Source organism: Chamaea fasciata, unplaced genomic scaffold, assembly GCF_029207755.1.
Source record: "Chamaea fasciata isolate MVZ Bird 193981 ecotype frontalis unplaced genomic scaffold, bChaFas1.0.hap1 SCAF_1, whole genome shotgun sequence".
NCBI classification, from domain to species: Eukaryota; Metazoa; Chordata; class Aves; order Passeriformes; family Sylviidae; genus Chamaea; species Chamaea fasciata.
Window position 1 is genome coordinate 119,866,707 of NW_027094086.1, and position 22,524 is coordinate 119,889,230.

A 22,524-nucleotide genomic window follows, 5' to 3' on the forward strand; every position below is an offset into this window, starting at 1 on the left:
TTTATCTCATGCTTTTTCCATCTCATCTATTTGAACTGTGAACTTCTCAGGAAAGACCATTTTACTTATACACTGGAGCTTTTAGTTTTGACTCTGATGTGTTGATATGATTAAGTACAAATAAAGCATAAATTTGCAGTAGATTTTAGGTGATCATTTGGTCCTTTTATCTTCCATCAATGTGTGTTAATAGTCGAATGCTTAAATGGAATTACAGACCTGTGGCTCTGAGGCCTTAGAGCAGTCCTTTCCTTCTTAGTGTGTATTGTATTGAAGCGTGTTAGATGAAATGCTGGTTGACAAACCTCACAGGAGTAGGCCTGATTTGTTTCTTGTATGGCTGTTCATCTAAACTTGATGGTAAAAGAGTACACTTCAGTTTGGTCTCATCCCCTTTAATGAGGCCTGATTGGTTGCATTTAATTACAGTTGGCTGTCCTTTCCATTTTCCCGGGTAAGTGAATTATGCTTTCTTCCTTTCATGGTCAAAGGGTGGAGCATCATTATCCCTGCTGTTACCTGGCATAATAATGCAGAACAAATAATAAGTCTGGTACGCTTGTTAAGAGAACAGAAAAAAATTATTTGTACAGCTGCAAAGCTATGCTAAGCCCTGGAATGCAGAAGGCAAACATGCTAGATCCTTGTGAAGCGGGAGAAGAAATTAATCTCCACTTTGTTTTTATCCTCAAAGCATATTCATGTTAGAGGATTCTAATCCTCTGTTTTCACAGATCCACTAGCTTTATAAATATTGAATTTCAGGTGCTCAGCTCATTGTACTGTGTTACCATTTATTTGGTTATAATTTGCATTTTTTCAAGTAAGTAAAATTTTGCATTTCTGTGGTTTTCCAGTGTTTTTTATGCCAGCATTTCAGAAAGAAATTAAGCCGGTTCAGTTGATGATATTTGGTTTGGTATTTGAATAGAGAGTTTTTGGATGAAAAAAAGGATATGGACATTTTTGCAGTTTTGAAAACTGGGAAATTTTGAGAACTGTGGCAGTAATCAGGACGGACACTGTATTCTCTAGCTATCTCATTGCTCAGCTATTTTTTTTTCCTCCTGCTTGTGACAGGAGACAGTGTAGATGAATTTTCCAGGCAGAAGCTGGATAGGTTCAAGCCAGTATCCAGAATGCCAACAGTCTGTTAGCCTAAAGCATAGATTTCAGTGGTATACACTATGTACTGTCTGCTGGCAGGTTGATAGTTGGGAGGGGTACAAAGAGATGTGGGAAATTTAATCTTTTGATCTGTTAAATCACTTTCTTCTTTAATAGCCCATACAAATTCATATTTACCATGGAAGGATAATTTTCATGGTTCTTAGTGAGTGTTTTACTGTGGTTATTCAGGTAAAGTCAAAAGCATCAGAACTTTCAAAGAATTCCCAACTTGTAAAACTTCCCTTGGAGAGATTCTTTAGGGAAAGAAATCTTTATGCTGTCTTCAGCAAACAGGCTTTAGTCTTTCTGGTTTTTAATAAAATCATGGAGGAAAACTTGGCTAAGCAAAATGAAAAATTTTGTTAGTAAAGGACCATTTTTCTTAATTAGCTATTTATTTTCTACCTTAGTACACTATATATAATTCTGCAATCCACAGCTGAATGTTACAAGCTGTAGCATAAAACAGCTTCTGAAACTGTAGTATTAAATAACTCTATGTTCTGGATAGAGCTATGTCGATGCATAGAGTTTCTAGCTCAGTGGTGTTTTAAACGATGGAGTTGTCCTTGTCATAAAACAGAACATGTGCCAGCTTTAAAGTTGTTCCCATCTGTTACAGCCTTTGAAGACAAAATTCTTTTATAAACTTGAGGTTTCAGTGACATAGTTTTAAGGGCCTTCAGTATTGTCTTCTGTGGTTTCACATCTGTGTGAAGCACATACCCAAAACTGCAATGCCAACTACTGCCTGCCCCCTTAATCCTTTCTTGAAACTCAGCTCAGTTTGTGTGCTGTCTACCACACTCTGGCCCCAAAGGAGAAAAGAAGTGTTAAGCTAAGCTAACATACTTACCTTAATTTCCAATTTTGTGTTGGCTTTTTTCTTCTGTTCTCTCTCTCCTCACAAACTTGCATTATAGCAGTACTTTCCATGGTATACAGTATAATTTCCGTTAAAATGATTCTAAAGATACGTTTTGGTTCTTATTTTGGTGGTGCTTATTTGCTGCATGGAGGTAAAACCCTCCCTTACAGAGCTCTTACAGAACAGATAAAGTTGGAAATCCTGAAGCAATGTAATATGACATAAAACTGGCATTGTGGTTCTGTGCCATCTCTTCTTAGGTTGTCCATAACACAGAGAACTTTCAGGTGAGAAAGAGGTAAGGATGATGAAATTCAGTGCTGTGGTGATCTCCAGCCAATACAACTTGCATCAGTTCTTAGTTTCCTGTAAATTAAATTTGAGGATTGATTCAGTCTCTGATTAGGCACAGAATGATGGGAGTGGAAACCTGGCATTTGTATTTTGATTCCTTCCCAAACCAAGACACCAATCCTCTGCCAAATTGGTCAAGCCCAGGTTTCTGGGGAGCAGTTCTGTTTTGAAGTGTAGTTGGAAGCTTAGGTAGGGAAACTCTGTAACTAAGGCGAAGCTCAGGAAAAGGTAAGAAATGTCTTAACTTTCATGCAATGAGAAGTGTGCTGTGCAAAGAAACACATCAATTTGTTTACTTATTTTAAACAAAACATTTTAAATAGTAAAAAAAACCCCTGATGTTGTTTCATAACATTTCTGACATTGAATATGATGGTAGAGAATGATCATTCTGTTTCTTTCTTATGGTTATCTCTTTAAGCAGCTTTCATGCTTTATTTTTTTTCTAGCAGTAAAGTGGTGCAGTTAGGCAGCATAACAATACCATCTTCATCCTTTCTTCTTGCTGGACTGTTACAGTTTTAAAGAAGCAGCTTCTTTTACAAAGTTGTACCCTTTTCATCCGCATGAAGGTGGGAGGGGGAAAGAACATGTTCTCTGATTTACCTCTTCTTGGGAAGGAAGTGATGATTATATAGTGGAAGTAATGATTATAAGTTTCATCTGTAAGTCATGAACACTCATGGCAAATACTTGTTTTCTCAAGATGTAATGTCATATATATTGACTTCTTGACTCTAGAAGTGAAGATTTCACAGCACTGTGTTAATGAAGATTCTTTTTCAGGACGCATTTGCTTCTTATAGCACAGTCAGGGTATGTGGGCCAAAACACAGTGTTTGGTGCCAAGCAGTCCCGGTTGTGCATCACAGCTGTACAGTCAGTTCCTAAAACCAGTAGGCTTAAAGAAAGAAACTGTTAATTGGTCATTGCAAACAAGAGGAGCAGGTTTAAGTCAGCAGAGACATGGATGATTATGGAGTCTGAGATGTTACCTGTGATCATTGCTGCTAAGTCATTATATTATACATCTTGGCATATGGTCCAAATTCCTTGCAGTGTTTATTGCTTGCCTTCAGGAGTTAGGGAATTCTTTTGTTCTTTTGCAGAGGTTGTCTATAATGCTGATGTGCTAACATTTTGTTTTTCACACAGAAGGAATTCTAAGTGCTTTTAATTAGTAAATGATTTCAAAGCATAAAATTTAAGTAGGGTTTGGAATAACTGAAGTTGAAAAGACTTGTGTGTAAGATCTGCATTTTTGAGGAAAACACTAAAGATAAGTTTTCAAAGTAATTTCTGGAAGCTTTTAGTAATAATTTCCATGAAAACATCTTTCATATTCAAGAACACAGCAATGGACTTTTTTTCCTTTTAAACTAGTGAGGATTCTTCAGATTTTTTTTTTTTCAAAAAATTGAATCTCAGAGTTCTTAAGAATTATTTTTCACTTGTTTAGCTATTATATTGTTGTACAAATGGAGTATTTTTGCACATACTATCTTGCTTACAGGTGGAGTACCAGAATAAGGGCAAAGGGGTGCTACAGGGTGCTTACTCTGCTCTAATTCAAGCAATTAAAGTAATACAAGAGCAGTGAAAAGCAGATATATACTACATTTTAGTGTAGAGAGTAATAAAGAAAGAAAATTTTTTTAGGTCAAAGATGTGTTGTTTTGTTAGGTCAAAGATGTGTTGTTTTGTTGTCTTGATCACTGGCATTTGGGATCTGCTAAGTGTCAGACATGGAAATGATTGAGAAACAATCTCTTTTAACTGGATACTGTTGAATCCCAGCAGCCTTGATGAAACTGAGCTGTCGGAATTCTGTCACTCTGGGTTTTGAGGCAGTACTCCTAAGGGATTTATATATGCCTTGAAGTTATCCTTCAGCTAGTACTAAATGCTCATGAGACATGAGTTATGAATCCAGACAAATATATAAAGACATTGCATCCACAAGGTGGTTAGGAACTTGATACCTGGACCTCAGCTTTTGTTTGCCACGAGAGCTTGGACATTATCTTCAATTACTGTAATCCTACATCTAAAGAGGAAGCCCTTCTTTCCATTGGTGTTGGGTGTCAGTGATGGAATAGGAGGTAAGACAATCTGGTGTAGCTGAAAAGAGTGAGATGTCTGCTGAGTGGGAAGTGGCAGGTCTTTGTGAGGAAAAATAAGGTTCACGGCCTCTTCTGCATTTCTTTTAAAGTGAATATAAAGTGGCCATCTGTGAACAACAGGTGGCCCATAGCTGTCAGAAAGCCTACTGTCCATGGTGCAGTTCAGCCCTGCTCCCTCATCACGCACGCTTGCAAAAATGAGGAGGCCAGTAAAAGTGGAATAATAACTGGTATTCATATTTAGTCTGATTTGCATGTGAGAGGTATATTGACTGACTGGACTCAGGGTGGGTTTATCCACTGATAAATACTCTTAGAATAAAATTTTTATTTATATTTTATTCAGTTATATACCTCCGCTGCAGAAAATATGGTTAGTTGCAAGATTCAAAGTAGTCAATCACAGTATCTACAGTAAATTGAAAGTGTGTGCTATTAAGTATAGACATTTATTCTCCTCTCTCGGAACTGCATGAGAGACTTCATAGTTTTCAGATGTTTCAGGCTTCATAGATTTCAGAGTTTACAGGTGAAGAAAATAGAAGTGATCTCCCTGATGTTGTGGTCAACTCTTGGAATAAGTTGAAGGAGTTCATGTTGGGAAGGCTGTGTTTATCAAAGTCTCACATTAGCAAATGCTGTATTTTATTTATGTATTTCAGATTTTTAAAGAGAAGTACCCTGAGATCTAATTAGACCAAAAACGTAAACCAAACCAAAGCCAACAAAATATGCACCACTCAATAAACCATTGTCTAATGGCATTTTAAAACTTACTTGCTTAAAATTAGAAAGTATATCTAAAATGGAAGTATTTTTAATCATACTTTTCTGTTTGAAGAACTCCTTCAAAGACTAATTCGCTCACAACTTATTGAAATGAATTTGCTCATGGAAAGAAGATGTTTTATTGCAGGTACTGGTCAGTCATTTTTATTCTATTTTCTGTTTCCCAGCATTAAACAATGACTCTATTGATTTGTAAAACCAATCCGATGTGAACAGTATGGGACAGAAACTGTTTGTTATTAAGAAATAGAATCCTGTCTCAGAAAAACTTGTCATCCTGGCAAGAAAAAAATCACACAAAGTAATTTTGTTTGTATCATAGTTTTTTCAGTGTTGACTCTCTCTCTGACAGCTGGTTTCATGTTAAACGTGAACAAAGCTTTGTTATGCATGCATGTCTTCAATGAGTTGTGGACCCAAAGTATTTTCTTTTGAAAGCAAAGTTGTCTACGGTGGCACTGTTTTTATCTAATTAAGAACCAATGCAATACACTTAATGCAAGCATTCAGAGAAGATGTCTTGTTATGTGAGTTTATTAAGCATAAATTTGAGGAGTTGCTGCAGTTTAGCAAGTTCAAAGTAGAATGTCAATTTTATTATGTTTATTTATGAAAATAGAAATAAATATTGGACCCATTCTACTGCTTGGGAATAAATGTGATAAATACTATATAGATCAAAGAACCTTAATTTTTTGAATTTGTGATGAATGACTGCATATCAGGCTATTAAAACCATTAGATAGAGTTTTTTGAGAAACGAGCAATCAGAGGTTATATGGTGCCTCAGGCTATTGCTCCTCAATTTTTCTGGTTTCCACAAGGTAGCTATTAAAGAACCATAATTTGCACAACTGAATTCTCAAATAAGACCCAGCAAGGTGGGCTCTAAAGGCTGAATTAATCATTCTGTTACTGTAGATACAAATATCTGATTTGAATCTTTCAGCCTTAAGAAATGCATCAGCATAAATCCTTCTGTATATGTCTTTTCCTTTCAGTTTGCTACTCACTTTTCTTCCCACTCTCCTCAAAATGGAAAAATTTGCCTAAGAAAATACTACCAATTAACCAGAGCTTCATGAGTTTTTCTGGCTGTATGCATGTATATCTGATTTGTTTGTGTGTTGCAGTGTACTGTGTACAGTGTACTGTTTGCAATAGATGCCATGTTTAATTTACACACATATAAAGAAGGTAATACAGGGAAAGGCTGCTTGTTTCCTTGTCTTGGTTGCTGCTCCCTGGGCTGGGTACAAGTTTTTGCAAGAAGCAAGATGGTTGCTCCTAGGAAAGGAAAATGGTCAGCAGGGTCCAGCTCCTGGACCACACAGTGGCCCAGACAGAGAGGGCAAGATGCAGGAGTCTGCTGTGCTCTAGAGGAGACAGAGGGATGCTCCAGGGAAGTGCAGGGTTCCGACACACAGATAAGCTTCAGCAGCAAAGGGGACAATCTTTTCTTAACCCAGAAGAGACTGAAGGAAGTTTTTTGGCAAGTCAGAGAGATTTGTGTTAGATGGCAAGATAGGAGAACAGTCTTCTTATCCAGAGAGGGGATGGTTGTCACAGTGAATATCTTGTTTCAGTCCTTTTTTTTTTTTTTGAAGTCTTAACTTTTCCTAGCAGATCTTATTTTCCTCTACCTAAAAAATCTCGAGTTTGTGTTTTAATGCAAACTAGTTTAGGATCTCTGGAACTTACAATATCCTTAAAGAAGGTGTTCCAGTACTTCCATCTTTGGGTTGTGGAAGCTTTTTGTCTTAGCAGTTTGTAATGATTATTCTGCCCTTGAATCTTAACACAAAACTGGGAATTAAAGGAAGGAATTGCATTTTCAAAACAAAGCATTATCTACCGGAAAGCCTGTGGATCCTAGCATGAGGGTCGTGCATCTGTTGTCCTAAAATACACTAAATGAGTTTATCTTGTTTTCATACCTCTCTCAAATTTTATTTCCTTAAAATTAAGACTAAATAGTGGGAAGAGATACTTTGGTGTGAGGGTGGTGAGGCACCAGAACAGGTTGTCCAGAGAAGTTGTGGATGATCCACATTGCTGGAAGTGTGTTAGGGTGGGTTGTATGCAGCCTTGAAGAACCTGATCCAGTGGAAGCTGTCCCTGCCCATGGCATGGGTGTTAGAATGAGATGATCTTAGAGATTACTCCCAACCCAAAAGATTGTATGATTGATAAGAAGTGACACATTTCCATTAGTAGATGTTGAAAAGCAATTTCAGATCATTCAGTAAACAGAAGTTCAAGATGGATATGATTTTGTTACAACTTCTATACAGGTCATAAAACCTAGTTCCTGAATAAACTGCCTAGCTCAACCATACAAGTTTACTCTTACAGTGCAACTGGGACTGTGTTGTGTCTCTGGCCATCCAAAAGTATTGTCTCTGAGTGAATTCTAGTAGTATGGGTCTCCGGAAGCCATGGGTTCTTTTGAGATACAACTGCATGCCAATCCCACACTGACATGGGGAGCTGGCTGGGGAGCAGTTGTCACGTCCTGCTTATGAACAATTGCCATATCCCAGTGGCCTACCTCTTCTCTCTGAGGTGCATTGTGGTTTGTGATCTGTTGGGCTAGTAAGATCTGACATCCAGAGTGCTGATCCCAGTATGGACCTAGTGTATGAGAATCAAAGAATGGGATAGTATTTGTAGAGATTAATATGGAAATGTTATCCAAAATGTGGTGCATGTAAACAGTCTGCATTGTGACTATAATCTTCTGCATATTTTTGATTTAACCTGATACTAGTGAATCATAGCAATAACATTTTCACTTTGTCATTTTAGTTGGCGAAAGGCTTTAGCATAGCTGACATAATTTCATTTAGTGGCCTGGGCCATAAACAGTGCAGAATGGAAGTAGTGTGGGTTTGTTATTTTTAATTAAAATACCCAGAGGGTGACAACTTCTGAATTTTTTTTTTTGTCAGTGTGCAGTTAGTGATCAACACAGAGAATGCAAAAATGTCCTGTTATAACGTTCTTAAAGGAGTTACAAGAGAAGCATCTGGGAGCCAGACTTTGCTTCTGGAAACATGCCAACAACTGTATTGTGTTTCCTTTTACTGAAGTGAGCTATGCCTTGCCTTTTGTCCCTTTTTTGAGTAAGTTCAGGAATCGTACTATAAATTTGAATACATTAACCTTGCCGATTATTATAGGATATAATGTGGTTTAAGCAAGATGCTTTATGAATTGTATGTATGTAAATTTTATGTCAAGTCCCATTTGTCACAATTGAGAATATGTAGTTTTCAGAAATGGCTTTTAAATTTAAGACTTGCTGCTGATCAATGATTATGAGAAACTTTACTTGACATTTACAGACTTTTTCTATCATATGAATTTAAACTTGAGAAATATAACTGCTGTACATGGTTGTCAAATAACACTGTAGTACACAGTTATACAGTATAGATTAGTTAATTGAATATTTGATTGCTAAATGCATTTACATTTTGAACTATATATATTTTCTATGTAGATTTTAATAGCCACCACATTTATTTTAGCAAAACATTTTAATAATAAGGTTTATAAAACGTCATGTTGAAGACTTAAACTATTTACATAGCTAAGAGCTATTACAGGTTGAGAGAACAAACAAATTTATTTTAGTTACAGTGAATTCATATAAATCATTATTATGTTTAGAAGAATATTCTTATGTGCATGCCACACGTATTTAGGCCAGCAATTTTTAGCACAGATTCCTATGAACCTACACGATGAACCAGGTTCCTATGAACCATGGAATAAACTTAAAAATTGTTGTTTGTTTTGTCCCTTTGAGAAGCTAATTTGCATTCTGTCCAATAATTGCAAGTATTTTTTTTGCTAGTGTGGCAGGGAACAGAGAAGGGACCATTTTTTGTTAATCAGCTAAATAATTAGATAAACGTGTTGAAACATTAAAACCCAAAAGCTTTTCCTCTGCATTATTAAGACCTGTTGAGGGTATTATCATAAAGTGCTTTATTCTTTCTTTAAATGTTTAAGTATGGATTTATGTAGGATGGCTATTGCCTCAATTTGGTATGCCAAAATTTAGGCTTTAGGAACAATTTAATAAGTAGAGCCAAAACTGTGCTTTTGTTGAAATTTAACATGAAACTTTATCTTCAGTGATGCTTCTGTTCAGATGTGGAAATTGTTAACTAATATCTTGATCAAAAAAGTAAAGGTAAAATTTAAAAAAGTACCTAGTAAAGCTTAAGGAATTCATACTGAGCTGTATTTTGAAGTCACTCATGAAATTTTCACCTTTGATGGCCCATCAAACAATGTTTTGATTTCTGAGTTTAATATATTCTCATATACATACTAGTTCACTCATCATATAGGATTAGACAAATACTTGATTTCTGACGAAAAAATCCCTGAAATAGTGACTTTATTTGTAAATACAAGGTGTCTGTGAACATGAAAATGGGAAATCAATGAATGAGTTTCTGGACGTGGATCTCTGTAATTTCTTTTATTCTTCATTATAATCATTGCGTGCATATCTACGATGAACTTGCTTGTGATGACCTTTATCTTTTCTCTTGAGAAGAATTACTATTATCAGGTCTTTCTTCATGAGGAAATAAAAATGTCAGTGCAAAGCCCATCCCTTATTTCTATGCAGTGCACATTGCACTTTGGCATATTTATATTGAATTTTAATAATAACAATTAGATAATTTGGTCAAATAAATGTTAATATTCCAAAATTAGGCATTCTAAGTGGTCTTCCCTGTTAGGTACTCCTGCTTTTTCTCCCTTTTTTCTATCTCCTCTCCTCCAAAATTTGCTATTGGTGTAACTGATATTTGACATGCTTCTCTTCCTGCTAGTTCTGTTAGACTAGCAATTTTTTTCCTACTTTGAATTGACAAACTCTTAATTCTTTTGGCTCTATGTTACAACCTGCACCCCCCCCCCCCAAAAAAAAAAAAAAAAGGAGACTGTATGTAAAAAGATTGAGAAGATTGTTTGGTTTGGTTTTAATCAGATTTTAGATTATTTGTTTTTTGGAAAACTAGTGCAAGGAAGTGGCCAAGTAAGTTGAATTGAGCTGTCACTCAAAACATGACTGAAGATTGCTTATTTGCAAGGAGAGCTCCAAGCTCAGCTCCAAGCTGAGTTCATGAAATCTTAATATATTCATAACTAGAACTGGGAATTGCCTGCACCTCTGTAGATTATTCAGTTGTCCCAGTGAATATATTCTGTTCAGTCATAAAGGTGACTGAGAATATTTTTCCTTCCATTTTGACAGTTTTTTCTTAAAATCTGAAGGCCTCATGAAGCCCTGGAAACAGCAACTTTCATGCTAACTGCAGGGGGGCCATGGGCCACTGAAATAACCGAATCAATATGATTCCAACAGAAGCCATTTATTGTTTACATTACATGGCAGATATAGATTCTAGGTCTACTGTCCACATGGGCACACATCTCTGGGTTGGCTGAGCTGCTTCTTCATGAGGCAGGCACACATCCTTTAGGACACCAAATTGGTCAAGAGTCCATCCTCATGTTGTGCTTCTCCTATCTAGGGTTTACATTTTTTGCAGACATTTTTTCAGGATCTCTTCTTGTTTTTGATCCTGTTGTTTTCTCAGTTACCATGATGAATTCCTGAGAGCTTTAACAACAAAACTGCAGGTGGTTTGATAATATTTCTCACAGCCAGTTTGGCTGGTGCATCAGAATGGCCTGTTACACAGATACATTCCTACAGTTAACAACTTCTGTGTTTGGTAAATATAAAAATTTGTGGGGTCTGAAGAATACTGGCTGTGACTACAAAATGGGGCAAAGTCAGGCAAGCAAAGGTACTAGGAGACTTGGGGAAAGGAAAGAAAAAGGAAGAGGAAAGATGTTGACAAATATTCAGGTCTCAGCAAGTAGGAAAGGTAAGTAAAGCAAAGCATTCTCTTAGATTTTGTGAAAATTGATAAAAGGCTGCATAGTAGAGTGAGAAGACCCACTTTGCAGCAGCTGTGGATGACATTGCCAAAAATGATTAGGGTTTTTTTTGTGTGTGTAAGAGTAGCTGTTCTTCCTCCAGAGATATGTTCTTTGATCACTTGTTGCTTGTTTTTTCCAGTAAAATAGTGAAAGGCCAAAAAATATCTTCCAGCTTTTAAAACCATGATTTTTAAATCCATTGTGCTACTATAGTTCCTGTGGATGGCTGTGTGGGTGGTAATATAGGAGAAAGGTGGTGTCTTTTTCACAGATGTATTTAGAAAGAGGGACTTTTTTCCCCTCAAACAGTTCTCCAAATGTACTTACTTCTCTCTGCTACTTTTCTCTGTTATTATTCTTCATAGCAATAGTTACATGATCCAAACAATGTTATTCTGTTCAAGACTAGAGAATCGCAGCCATAAAGTCTGTTTGCTATTTGTCCTTAGTGGGACTGGGAAGTTTTTGGTTCACTTTAGCAAATGCTGTAACTCCAAAATACTTTTCTTAGGCAGGGGATGTTGTATCTGCTTTTTGGTTTTATCTCCATTACATATGCTAAGATTCACTGGGTGATGCCACAGAAAGGTTGTTTTGAGAGAGTTTTTTTTTTTCTCCTGAAAATGTCTTAAGTGATATTCCAGTACTCCCATGTTGCTTCTCCTCTTGCAGCAATGATCCTGAGTTAATTTACAACATCATCTATTAACCTTTTCTGTGAGGATGATGAGGTAACTTTCCCAAGGTCTTCTTAATAGGAGACTGTGCTTCACTTTTAGCTGAGCTGGCTGGTTTAGTTATTCAGATTGCTTAGACAACTAGGAGTAACAGCGGTGCACAGTAGCACCTTTTAAAGATATAAGGACTGCAACTGAGGGGAAAAAAAGTGCAGGATTTCTCAAGGAATACAGGAAACCTCACATCTGGAGACTTGGCGAGATCTGGACAAAACTGAGTAATTTGAGCTAATCCTGTTCTAGAAAGTCATTAGCTTCAGTTGTCTCATACGTGAGCTATCGAAATGCACAAGTCCTTTTAAACTGCTGCTGAACAGCTTGGTGTGGAGTACCAGAAGAGGCCAAATGCTGTTTCCTAGAAACCTGATCTAACTTTCTGAGTTAGAGCAGGGTGTAAGACTGAGCAATATCCACAGATCCTGTCTCTCCCAAAGTATTTTTGTTACTCTAGCTTTTTCACTTTGTAAAGCCAATGCTACTTATTCAAGGCCATTGAGAAGTCAGGACATTGTTAATACTATTAGTAGACTTCTGTTACTGTCTATTGGTTGGGAAGAGTGGTGTATATATTTAACCTTACTTTAGAATTTAGATTACGGTTGTTTTCAAAGAGCTGGTTAAAACTTGGGCAAAAGTGTTAGTTGGAGGTCCCATCCAGTTTAGATGGTGGTACATTTGAATGAAACCTTTTGCCTTCATCTTGGAATCAGGCTTGGATCACATGTGGTGTAAGAAATTTGAGTTAGGAATTGGCACGGGTTGTCGTCAACTAAAACTGAAGCATCTCAGTATGCACATTACTTTTCTTTAAGATGTATTTTTATATTGTTCATAACCCAGAGATCTCTTTCTGTATTCTTTTGGAATACAATTACGTGTTGCCTGTTTCCCATCATATTTCTGAATGCAATGATGACCGTTTAGTCAGATGCAGCTTCTGCTGGCAAATGTTGATGTCGTCTTGTCTGCAATCCCAGTGTTCAGCCTGTTTTTGGGTGACCTGTTTATATCATTCTGCTTGTCTTGTGGAAATTTGTTTTTTTTACACTCAAGTTTGCCATACAGGAATATAACATTTTTGTTTGAGCTGTTGGGTGGTAAGTAGCTGTGACCCTGTAAAGTAGCAATAAAATGTCCTCTCTTCTGTAATGGTAAGAAATTCTCATGTTTATAATCTCTTCTCTAGCAGCCAACTTGTTTCCCACTTCTCTCACTGTCCCGGAGGCATTTTCATTCTCAAACCATGCACTATTGTACAGTCTCAGGTAGAGCTTTAATCAAACAAGAGTCTGTCTCCCCCTCTCTGCTGCTTACAAGAACTCACAGCATGGCTTAGACAATAGCACCTTCAGCAGCCTTTTCCAAACTGTTTTGTTGTTTACAGAGTACACCAGGCTGCTAATGGGAATGTAGGGAATGCAGAATGAAATGTCAAGAAGCTGTGTGTAAATCTTCCAGTAATCTGCCGTATCCCAGAGGAGCTGGGGGAAAAGGACAGATCTTTGGGAATATTGGAAGATTATAAAAGTTGGAATTTTGCTAATTGCATTGGAAGATCTCTTCATACAGAGAGATCTCTCTCATATATAATGGGTGGATCTGAACTTTAAAAGAAGAGATCAGCAATGAAAATTCCTGCCATTATAAATGCGCACACCAAGGCGAATAAGCCTACTAGATTTTCTATGAAGCTGCTTAGGCTAAAACACTTAAGAGTTTTGGTGAAGCATACAGACCTGTACAGGTAAGAGGACCCCATCCCCAAGGCTGGCGGGCACTGACCCCAGGTAAGGAAATTTTCTGGCCCTGCATAAAACAGGACATTAATACTTATTCCTTTGACCCAGATGGTCACTAGCCCTCACCCCAAATGCTACCAGATGTCAGTTTAGCCAAGTTATATAAACAATCTTGTTCTTAAATTTTGTGCATTTATTGCTGCTTCTCTGGAAATATTAAATGTTTCTCTGAACAAATACTGTTGTCTTTAAAAAAGCCAATTCTTGCTAATTTTTTAAAAAAATATTATGTGGCTGGGTTGATTTATGTTCCCTATTAGAGTAATAATCCATGTGTGATGGGGAGTGGGTCAATTAATGAAACTGAAAATTCTGGAGAGAAAAGGTCTTGACTCTTTCCCATGGTAAGCATTTATTTGGGTTTGAAAGTTCTTGTTTGCATTTCTGCGGAGTCAATATTTGGTAGCAAAAAAACCAGTGTGGAGGAGTAAGACTCTTGGTGTTACCGTACCATTATTTATTCTACTTTTTCTTGGGCAAAACAGTATAGACCTGTGATACTCAGTGTCAGCAGAGTTCATGTACGCATCTGGTTTTTTGCATGCATCTGTCCTCCCTGTCAAGTACAATAGTAAAAACCCCATGTAGTTTCTTTAATTGATTATTTAATAATAATTTTTTGTGGGGGGTCTATCCTACAAGATGTGTTTTTACGCTTATAACCTTCTGACACTACAGTGAGATTTCAAATGAAGAGACATGAATGTGCATTACAAGTGTGTGATTGCTTGTATCATTATGAAGTAGATGAAAAATTAGTTCAGTGCAGTACTTTTTATCTGAACTGATCAAAACATCTTCCAGTCATGTTGCTAACAATATGTGATTGGAATAATAACTTCACTTGTTTGTGTTCCATGCTACAGCCGAGAGGCATGTAAATACAAGCTGCTTATTTGCAAGAAGCTTCCAGATTTGCAATATGATTGCTATGGAAACCACACAATGAAAAGCTTATAACCATCTGTGTGGTTTGGTAGATTTTGCTGCATAGCTGAGCTGGTTTTGTTTACTGTAATCAAAGCATTGAATAGAATATATTAACTCACAAACTGGGATTATTCAAGGTGTAAACTAGTATTGTGTAATGCTAGTGTCAGAAACTAGAAGGCAATAGACTACCAAATAATAATGGCATTAAATTAGAATCTAATGTAAAAGGATGGTTAGGTAACATGTTACTAGAGGAAACTGCTAAATTTATGCATGTTTATCATGGAGATACCACATTCCATTGGAGGAATGCACAGTTCAAGCCAAACTCTTATCTGTTTTATACTCAAGTAGTCCAATCTTTTTTTCCTTCCTCCCTTAAAAAAAAAAATTGGAAGGGAAAAAAATTAATGGATTCATGTAAAAAAACCTCAGCATGTGTAGAATTCATTGTTTACTTTTAAAATTCTGTGGATGGTAAAATCAAATGTGATTGGGTGATTATTTTTCTGTTTTTTCTTCAAACTGCAAATTGAAAAAGGAAATAATTTTCAACAACCTTCATGGACTAACTGAAAAAACCTTTAACAAATACAGTTATTTCCTTGTTGCATTGTTTCAAGAATTTTGTAGGTTGTTTGCTGTTAAGGTCTGTAAGTATCAGCATAGTACGGAACATAATCTGTATCTCAGGGGTTCTTAGGTACTACAGCTCTGGAAGAGTTCATTAGTTTGATTAGTGTAGTTTAGTCTCATTTTGACATAGTGAGAAGGTGGAAAAGAGTATTTTCTCTCTGCAGTGATAGTGATGGTGTGAAAAAGATGTACAGAGGAAAAACTGGAACAGATTATTTTGAAGGTACGCGTGACTTCTTACACACAGTATCTTAAAAACCCTAGAAGTATTTCTACTGTATTTTTAAATTTCATTTTTCATCTTTTGACTCTATGCCATGTTGCAACACAAAGTTATGCATGTTGCATCAGATTGCAGCTGTAATTCCTGAGGTAATCGAGGTTGGTGTGTTTAAAGGACACCGCCTGCACATAGTTACTGCTTCAGGCCATAATACCAGAAAACCTGAGTTACACACCACAGGTTCTTTTTTACTACCCTAAGCTAAGCCTACTACAACTGCTCCTCTCTGAGCATGATTGCATTAGCAAATAGTGTGAATCATTTGCAATAGATTCATAAAGCATAGGTTTGTGCCAAGGACCTGATGGTTGTTGTGCATGTTTCAGAGGAGGTTTCCTATGCAGTCACTTCAGCCTGGTACCATGGACTGAATGCCCATTAGCAGCTGGACCATGTCCAGCTTGCTTCTGGAGTGCCTCTTCCAGTCTAATTGTACCTGAAACTTTGCCCTCTCTGCAATAACTCTGTAGTGTATAACAAGGTGGGATAAATGGGGATGATTGAGATCCAAACCAGTATGCAAATATGGTGAAGTTTTGCTTGAATTTGGCACCTTTTGGAATTCAAAGAGCTTTGATTCAGACATTTTCATATCTTCAGATGTGGATCTGGTCAACTCTTGTTTCTAGGAAGTAAATTTTTCAGAAGAATAAATATATTTTAAATATTTTCTGTGAAATCACAATGCAGTCTACATGCATTATTCAGCTGTACCATACAAAAAAGTCTCTTCAAACCTCTGCTGCTGCTTTACTTTAGTTGAGATACTCTCTACTGGAGTCAGTCCTCTCTTTAAACTAGTCTGATGACCATGATAAGTCATAGAGTTAAAATCCACAGGACATTCAACACAGCAACTGATTTAGGTCCAAACATTCAGTAACATATAATATCAACATCTGTTTAATGAAAGGATCATATAACACCATGTGTGTTGGATGAAGGTGTTTTTTTCTGGGAGAAGGGAGCAATTCTGGAAAATGTGACTGATACTGGGGTACTACTCTCTGTGAGGGGTGTAACCATGCTAGGGAACCCATAGTATGACAGTGCCTCCTAGTGCTCTGGACAGCACATAGGGATGCATTTTTGCCATTTATGCTCCAACTGTGAGTTCTTAAAATACACAGATGAGCATACTTGGAAATGTGTTAATGTGAAGTAGAGGAATACATTTAAACATATGAACGCAGTACATAGTTTAGAGTGTTTTGTGTGTACTACAGCTTCAGGTATCTCCTCTTCTATTGCTAGGAATTTTTTTTCCTACCCTTTCCCCCCCTGTCTTGGCTTAAAAAATAGTTTATATTCATATTGTCCAGATTTTAACTAGTCAAGATTCACGAACAAAAAATCTTGCTGGCTAAGTAGGGCAGAATTTCAAAGCTCTTTGTAGAGCAGATCTTATGATGTAATTGTAATATTTGTAGGACTCTGTGTAGAGGTTTGCAGCAATTATGCATACTCATTCCAACAGGTCTACTCTTGTGCTTTAAACATCTGCTTTAATGTTTGCAGGAACAGTCTTGTGGCTAGATTAAATTTTTACAAGGCTAAAAAATCCTTTGAACTCTTGATATAAAATTCACTCTTTGTCAAAGTAAATGGGCAATTACATAAGAGTTGCACAAAGAGGAACATTTTAAATACTGTGAGTGCTTTATCTGTTGTCTGTCATTAGTAAAATATCAAAATTAGTTGCTGAAATGTGTATCTTAAAAAGAAGCTTGACTATCTATATAAGATGTGATGAGTAGCAAAGCCAGATAGTTTAAATGTATTAAAAGTCCAATTCATGTTTGAGAAGTGGCTTTATCAAGATCCTATTTCCTCATTCAGTACAGCAGCCTTATCAGTTTTGAAATACTGTAAATCCCAAGATAAATTTATTTCTACTTCCTTATGAACCTAAAGACAGGATTCAGCTAAAAGTTTGTTCCCCCTTTTTTACATCATCAATAGAATTGTTGAGTGGGAAATGCCAGGAGCAGATCTGGTGTCCCTGTACTGAGGGGAGTGTGGATTTACTCAAGTGAAGGTCTGGACATGGGAGAGTCCAATGTCTGTGCCAGACAGGGAGTATGGAGCACATCTTTTGGAATTGCCTGTGGGGATTTCAATGTTCCAAGCCTGCTAGCCAGCAAACATGCTTTAGAGCTGATCACTGCCAGGTTTTCTCTTTTCTTGTCTCCTAAACTTGCACTAAGTCATTTGATAGAGTCTGGCTTGCTTAAAACCATGGTCAGGCACAGTGGGCAGGAGCAGTGAAGGGCATGGCATCTGTAGTGGCTGTGTTCCCATCATGCAGGTGTTGAGCTACTGTGTCTGTAGGACAGTGTTGAAGGTAAGATGTCATCTGCCTTCATTGCATCTGAGTTATCGCTTGGGCTGGGGATACGTTTTCACACCTCGGTTTCTTTTTCTGGCAAGAAATGTATGCAGCAAAAGAGGACCCTCATTCTAATTGTCTCGGAATGACTGAAAATCAGCAGAACTGCAGCTCTATATGACTGCATTCAGACCAGAGGGAAAAGGGAAACAGATGTTCACAACTGAGATTTTGAAACAAAGCTCTGAAGTATTTGGATGGATGGCGGAAACCACAGAAATAACAATGTTCCAACTTCTGTATAAGTGCAAAATAGTAAACAAGGCTTACAATGTGGAAATATAGAGTGTGTTTTTCAGGCTGATGTGGGCTGTAATTCCTGTCGGCTGAGGTGACCCTTCAGAATTTCATTTGCAGTTATGTCTTTTGCAGAAGAACGTCTTTCTTCAAAAGCTGAAGTGCCAAGCAATGAGAGCACTGAGGAGGAAGTTACCACTGTTTCAGGTAATTAAAATCTTTCCTCTTTATGTGTACACACTTTCTTTTTACCTTTATTTTATTTTCTCTTCCATTTGCTGTTTTAAAATAATGTTTTTTTAGCTCTGTAAAGCTGTCTTTTTTACCCGGGTATGTGATGGCAGCAAAACTGCTTAAGCACCACTTAGGATGCATGAAAACCACTTGAGAAGGATTTATAAAGTAAGCCAATTTATACAAGGTATTCCTTCCTGAATTACTTTGTAATGACTCAATTAGCTTTCATTTCTGCACAAAGGAGATTTAGTTGCATAAATTAGCTTATCATCATTGAGGAAGTGTCACTGCTAAAGGACAGTTTATAGATACAACATGCAGTTGCTGTCAAACCTATAAGAATGTAATATAGACATCTGTGTATACTTTGTGCTTGAGCAGAACAGACTTCTGCCATTCAGAGACTAACAGGGGACAACAAGTTGCCCAAGGGACTGGCAATGTAGACGTCTCTGAAAAGGTCAACTTGACACAGGCTCTGACAATCGACCCAAAGCTCTGTCTTCTTTGATAAAAATCAGATAAACTTAAGACCACTAATTGATCTGCAGCCTGTTTAAATGTTGGCCATGCATATCTTCATTGCATATGATTACCAGAGAAAGCAAATGAATCGGGTAAGAAATGCCAGAGTCCAGTGACAGCAGCATAAAAATTGGAAAAGGACACAAATGCCCAGAAAGGCTGTGAAGGATATTCTCTCAGCTTTAGCTTGGCAAAGCGCCCTTGTGCTAATTATCTCTGGGAGTGGAAAAATAACTGCATGCACCATGTAAAGTCACATAGCCAGACAACTTTTCTTGATAGAAAGGTATTTCCAGTTATGCTTAAAAACAATGTATTTTTGTGCTTCAAGGGCACAGACCTTTAGATAAACTATTGGTGATTTGACAGAGCAAGCAGAGAAGACTTGCCTCTTATCAGACCTTACACCTTTCTGAGATCTGCTGCATTGTAACTGTGACCTGCACTGACATGCAATCTGGCTCTCCTTCCCCCATCATACATAATACACATAATTCTTTCAGGGCTGTCAAGGAAGGGGTGGGCAAGAAGAGTTCCTTTAGGAAGTAGCTCTGCAGTGCTCTTCCTGTTGCAACATGTGGAGAGGAAACAGAGGCCTGATTTCCTGACCCATACAGGAAAGCCAGGAACAGGTTGCTGTGAGGAGTTTCAGGTTGCTTTTCTTGGAAAGGAAACAAGAGCCAAGCCATCAGATGCCGTTAGCATTGTGCTCTGCTAAAAACATGTGTAAAACAACATGACTCATTACTGCCTTAATATTTAGTACTCATTTAGACATTACTGTAATTATACAGTGTGTTGTCATAATGGAGTGTGGGGTCAATCCAATTATAAAGTTGCCAACATAATTTTTTTTTTCACTAATGTACCTTCCTGAAGTTCTAATTGGTCATACTTTTTAAAACCCAAAACCTTAGCATCTGCATTTTTGAAAAATTTTAACTGCTATGAGAACAGCCTTATCAGTCTTATTAGTATTTGTGTAATGTCACTGAAAATACCATAGCAGTTCTCCCCAGATGTCAGGTTCATTTCAAGCAATAGTTTTGTGATCTGATCTTACACAGTTCACTATTTAACACTGGAAATTTGTTTGACTTTTAGGGCTGAGTTGAGATGAATATTTCTGATAGGCATCACATCATAAATACCCGACTTGACTTGAGAATATTTTATGATTTTCCACACAAACATCATAAGCATTCTTAAGTTTAATTTATTGCCTAGCTTTACTGAACCTGAACTCACAAAAAATATTCTGCAAATTGTCTGTGAGCTCAAGCTGATTAGTGCAAAAACGTTTTCTTTTTTTTCTACTCTTTTCTTGCCCTAACATATTTCTACTTCAGTTTATTTTCAGACTCAAGTTCTCTTTATTCTGTTGTTTTTGGTGCTGACTCTTGCTGCTGAATAGCTTTGCATTAATTGCTACTGACTTAATGATTTAAAAATACCAAAGCACTGAAGAGTTTCAGTTATATAATATGGCTTGGTGGGTCGTTTTTGTTATGATTGTCTACCCATCATCATTTCTACAATCACTATTTCAGTAAGTGTCTTTTTTTTTTTTTTTTTCTTTTTTTTTTTTTTTTCTTTATCAGTGTAAATATGTTGATTTTAGGGTAACTAAGGAACAGAAGAAGGAAAGTGAGAAAGATTAAACCGAACATCTTAGAATAGATTAGAGTTTGAGTCCAAATAAATACGCTATGGTTGTTTTGCCCTTATTTTGTAACTTTTCTGGCCTGTGGGATAAAGGGCAAGTAAGTAACTGGCATTTTTTGAAGTTTAGGATATCATCAGAGCTAACAAATAACTGGATTCTTTAACAGGGATTGTCTTGTTTGGTGATTGAGAATCAAAACCAAGAGTCCAGATCACTTATGTAAGACATTCTGGTAGCATTAATTTTGAACTTCAGCTGCTCCTCCATTTTTAAGCCTTCACTATGGTAAATATTGAGCACACCATTACCAAAAGGGGCTATGGTTTGTCTTTTTCAAATGTTGTTAAGTAATCTTCAATCTGACACTATTAACTTTGGAAAAATCTTACCAAGAGTTGAGGAGCATGAGTCAGAATGGCAAGCTCTTTAATACACTAGGCAGTGGACCACAGCTCTGAATGGAAAACATTCACATGTATTCCTTCATCTCACAAGGAATGTGCAAGCAAGTAATAAAACGACTGGCTCTAAGTCACTACCATGGTAGGGTTTGCTAACTTAGATGCCATCAGTGTTAAAATGGATGACTGAGGTAAATCAGACACAATCACATCCTATTATGTAGTGCATTTTCATATTTAGGTTGTAATTCATACTTCTTTTTTGGTCAGTTTAGTGTTCTGTCAGGTTTGTGCTCAGAAATGGGAATTGCAAAAATCCTCACAATGTAGGGGGCAGAAATTAAACAACCTATAGTTAGATTGGCTTAGGCTGCAGTGGGACAGCACACTTAAATCCCTCTGAAATATGTACTACTAATCTGTTTTTCAAGTTGTGGTTTGGTTCTTCTTTTCTGTCTGTTCTGGTTGTTTGAATATTATTATAATTTTCCCCCCTTGAGTAATCCATGGGCATTCATAAGTTTTAAATAGTCTAATATTTGAGATGCATGTTTGAGTGATATATTTGTCAGATTTTTTTTTTACCTGAACTGTTCACCTTTCTTTCTTCAAGCATGTGTTGTCAGATGCCAGTATTTTTCAGTGAAATAAGCAGTCTGAGACTACTGTCAGAGAGGCTGGCAGCCACTGCCTTTTGATCTGTCAAAATAACTCTGAAGTGTTTTCATCAGTAGATTGAACAAAAATATCCATTCTTCCTATTACTGTTACTGGAAAAAGAGAGATGGCAGAAGTAAACCATAAGGACTTCTTTTAGGAGGAGTACTGGAAACGATGGGATAGTAGTTCATCCAGGTAGCTGTCCTGGAATGAAAGAAATATTTACTGGAGAAACAACCTATCCAAAACCCTACTCACCCATTTCTTGGGATTGGTAGCCTTAAAATCAGTGGGTAGGTAAAACCAAACTGCTTTCTGCCCTCAGCTACGCATGTAATGTCTTATTTGTCTTTGTGGCCAAGTGACCGCACCTTCAAAATGCAACACACTTCAGTTTAGCAATTGTGTCATCATAGTATTCTTAAGCCACATGACATTTTAAAGTTGTGTGCCTTAAAAATTTTAAAGAGAGTAATTGTAACAGAGTAACATCAGCAAATGAATACCTTTTGAATTTGAACTGTAATGGGCACGTAAGCTCTTGATTCTCAATCCAGCTGTTTTCAGGTACTACACGTGTTTATGAAGCTTCACGTTATTTCACTGCCATATAAATATCAAATTCCTTTAATCAGACCTCCTGGTTTTATTTTATACCATTCTTCAGAGGCAATAAAAGGAAATTCGTCAAGGTCTTCTCAAACTGAAAAGGACCAAAGTAAGAACGAGTGGGCTTGT

General features: G+C 37.0%; 1 protein-coding gene across 2 annotated transcripts in view; it reads left to right on the top strand.

Annotated features, from left to right (window-relative positions):
* Positions 1-22,524, top strand: part of SKAP2 (src kinase associated phosphoprotein 2) — a 121,717-nt gene that overhangs the window by 84,085 nt on the left and 15,108 nt on the right. For both annotated transcript variants that reach the window (XM_066195407.1, XM_066195413.1), the window contains one exon: positions 18,433-18,504. In XM_066195407.1, the coding sequence (XP_066051504.1) occupies positions 18,433-18,504 (72 nt within the window). The remainder of the gene's footprint in view (positions 1-18,432; positions 18,505-22,524) is intronic.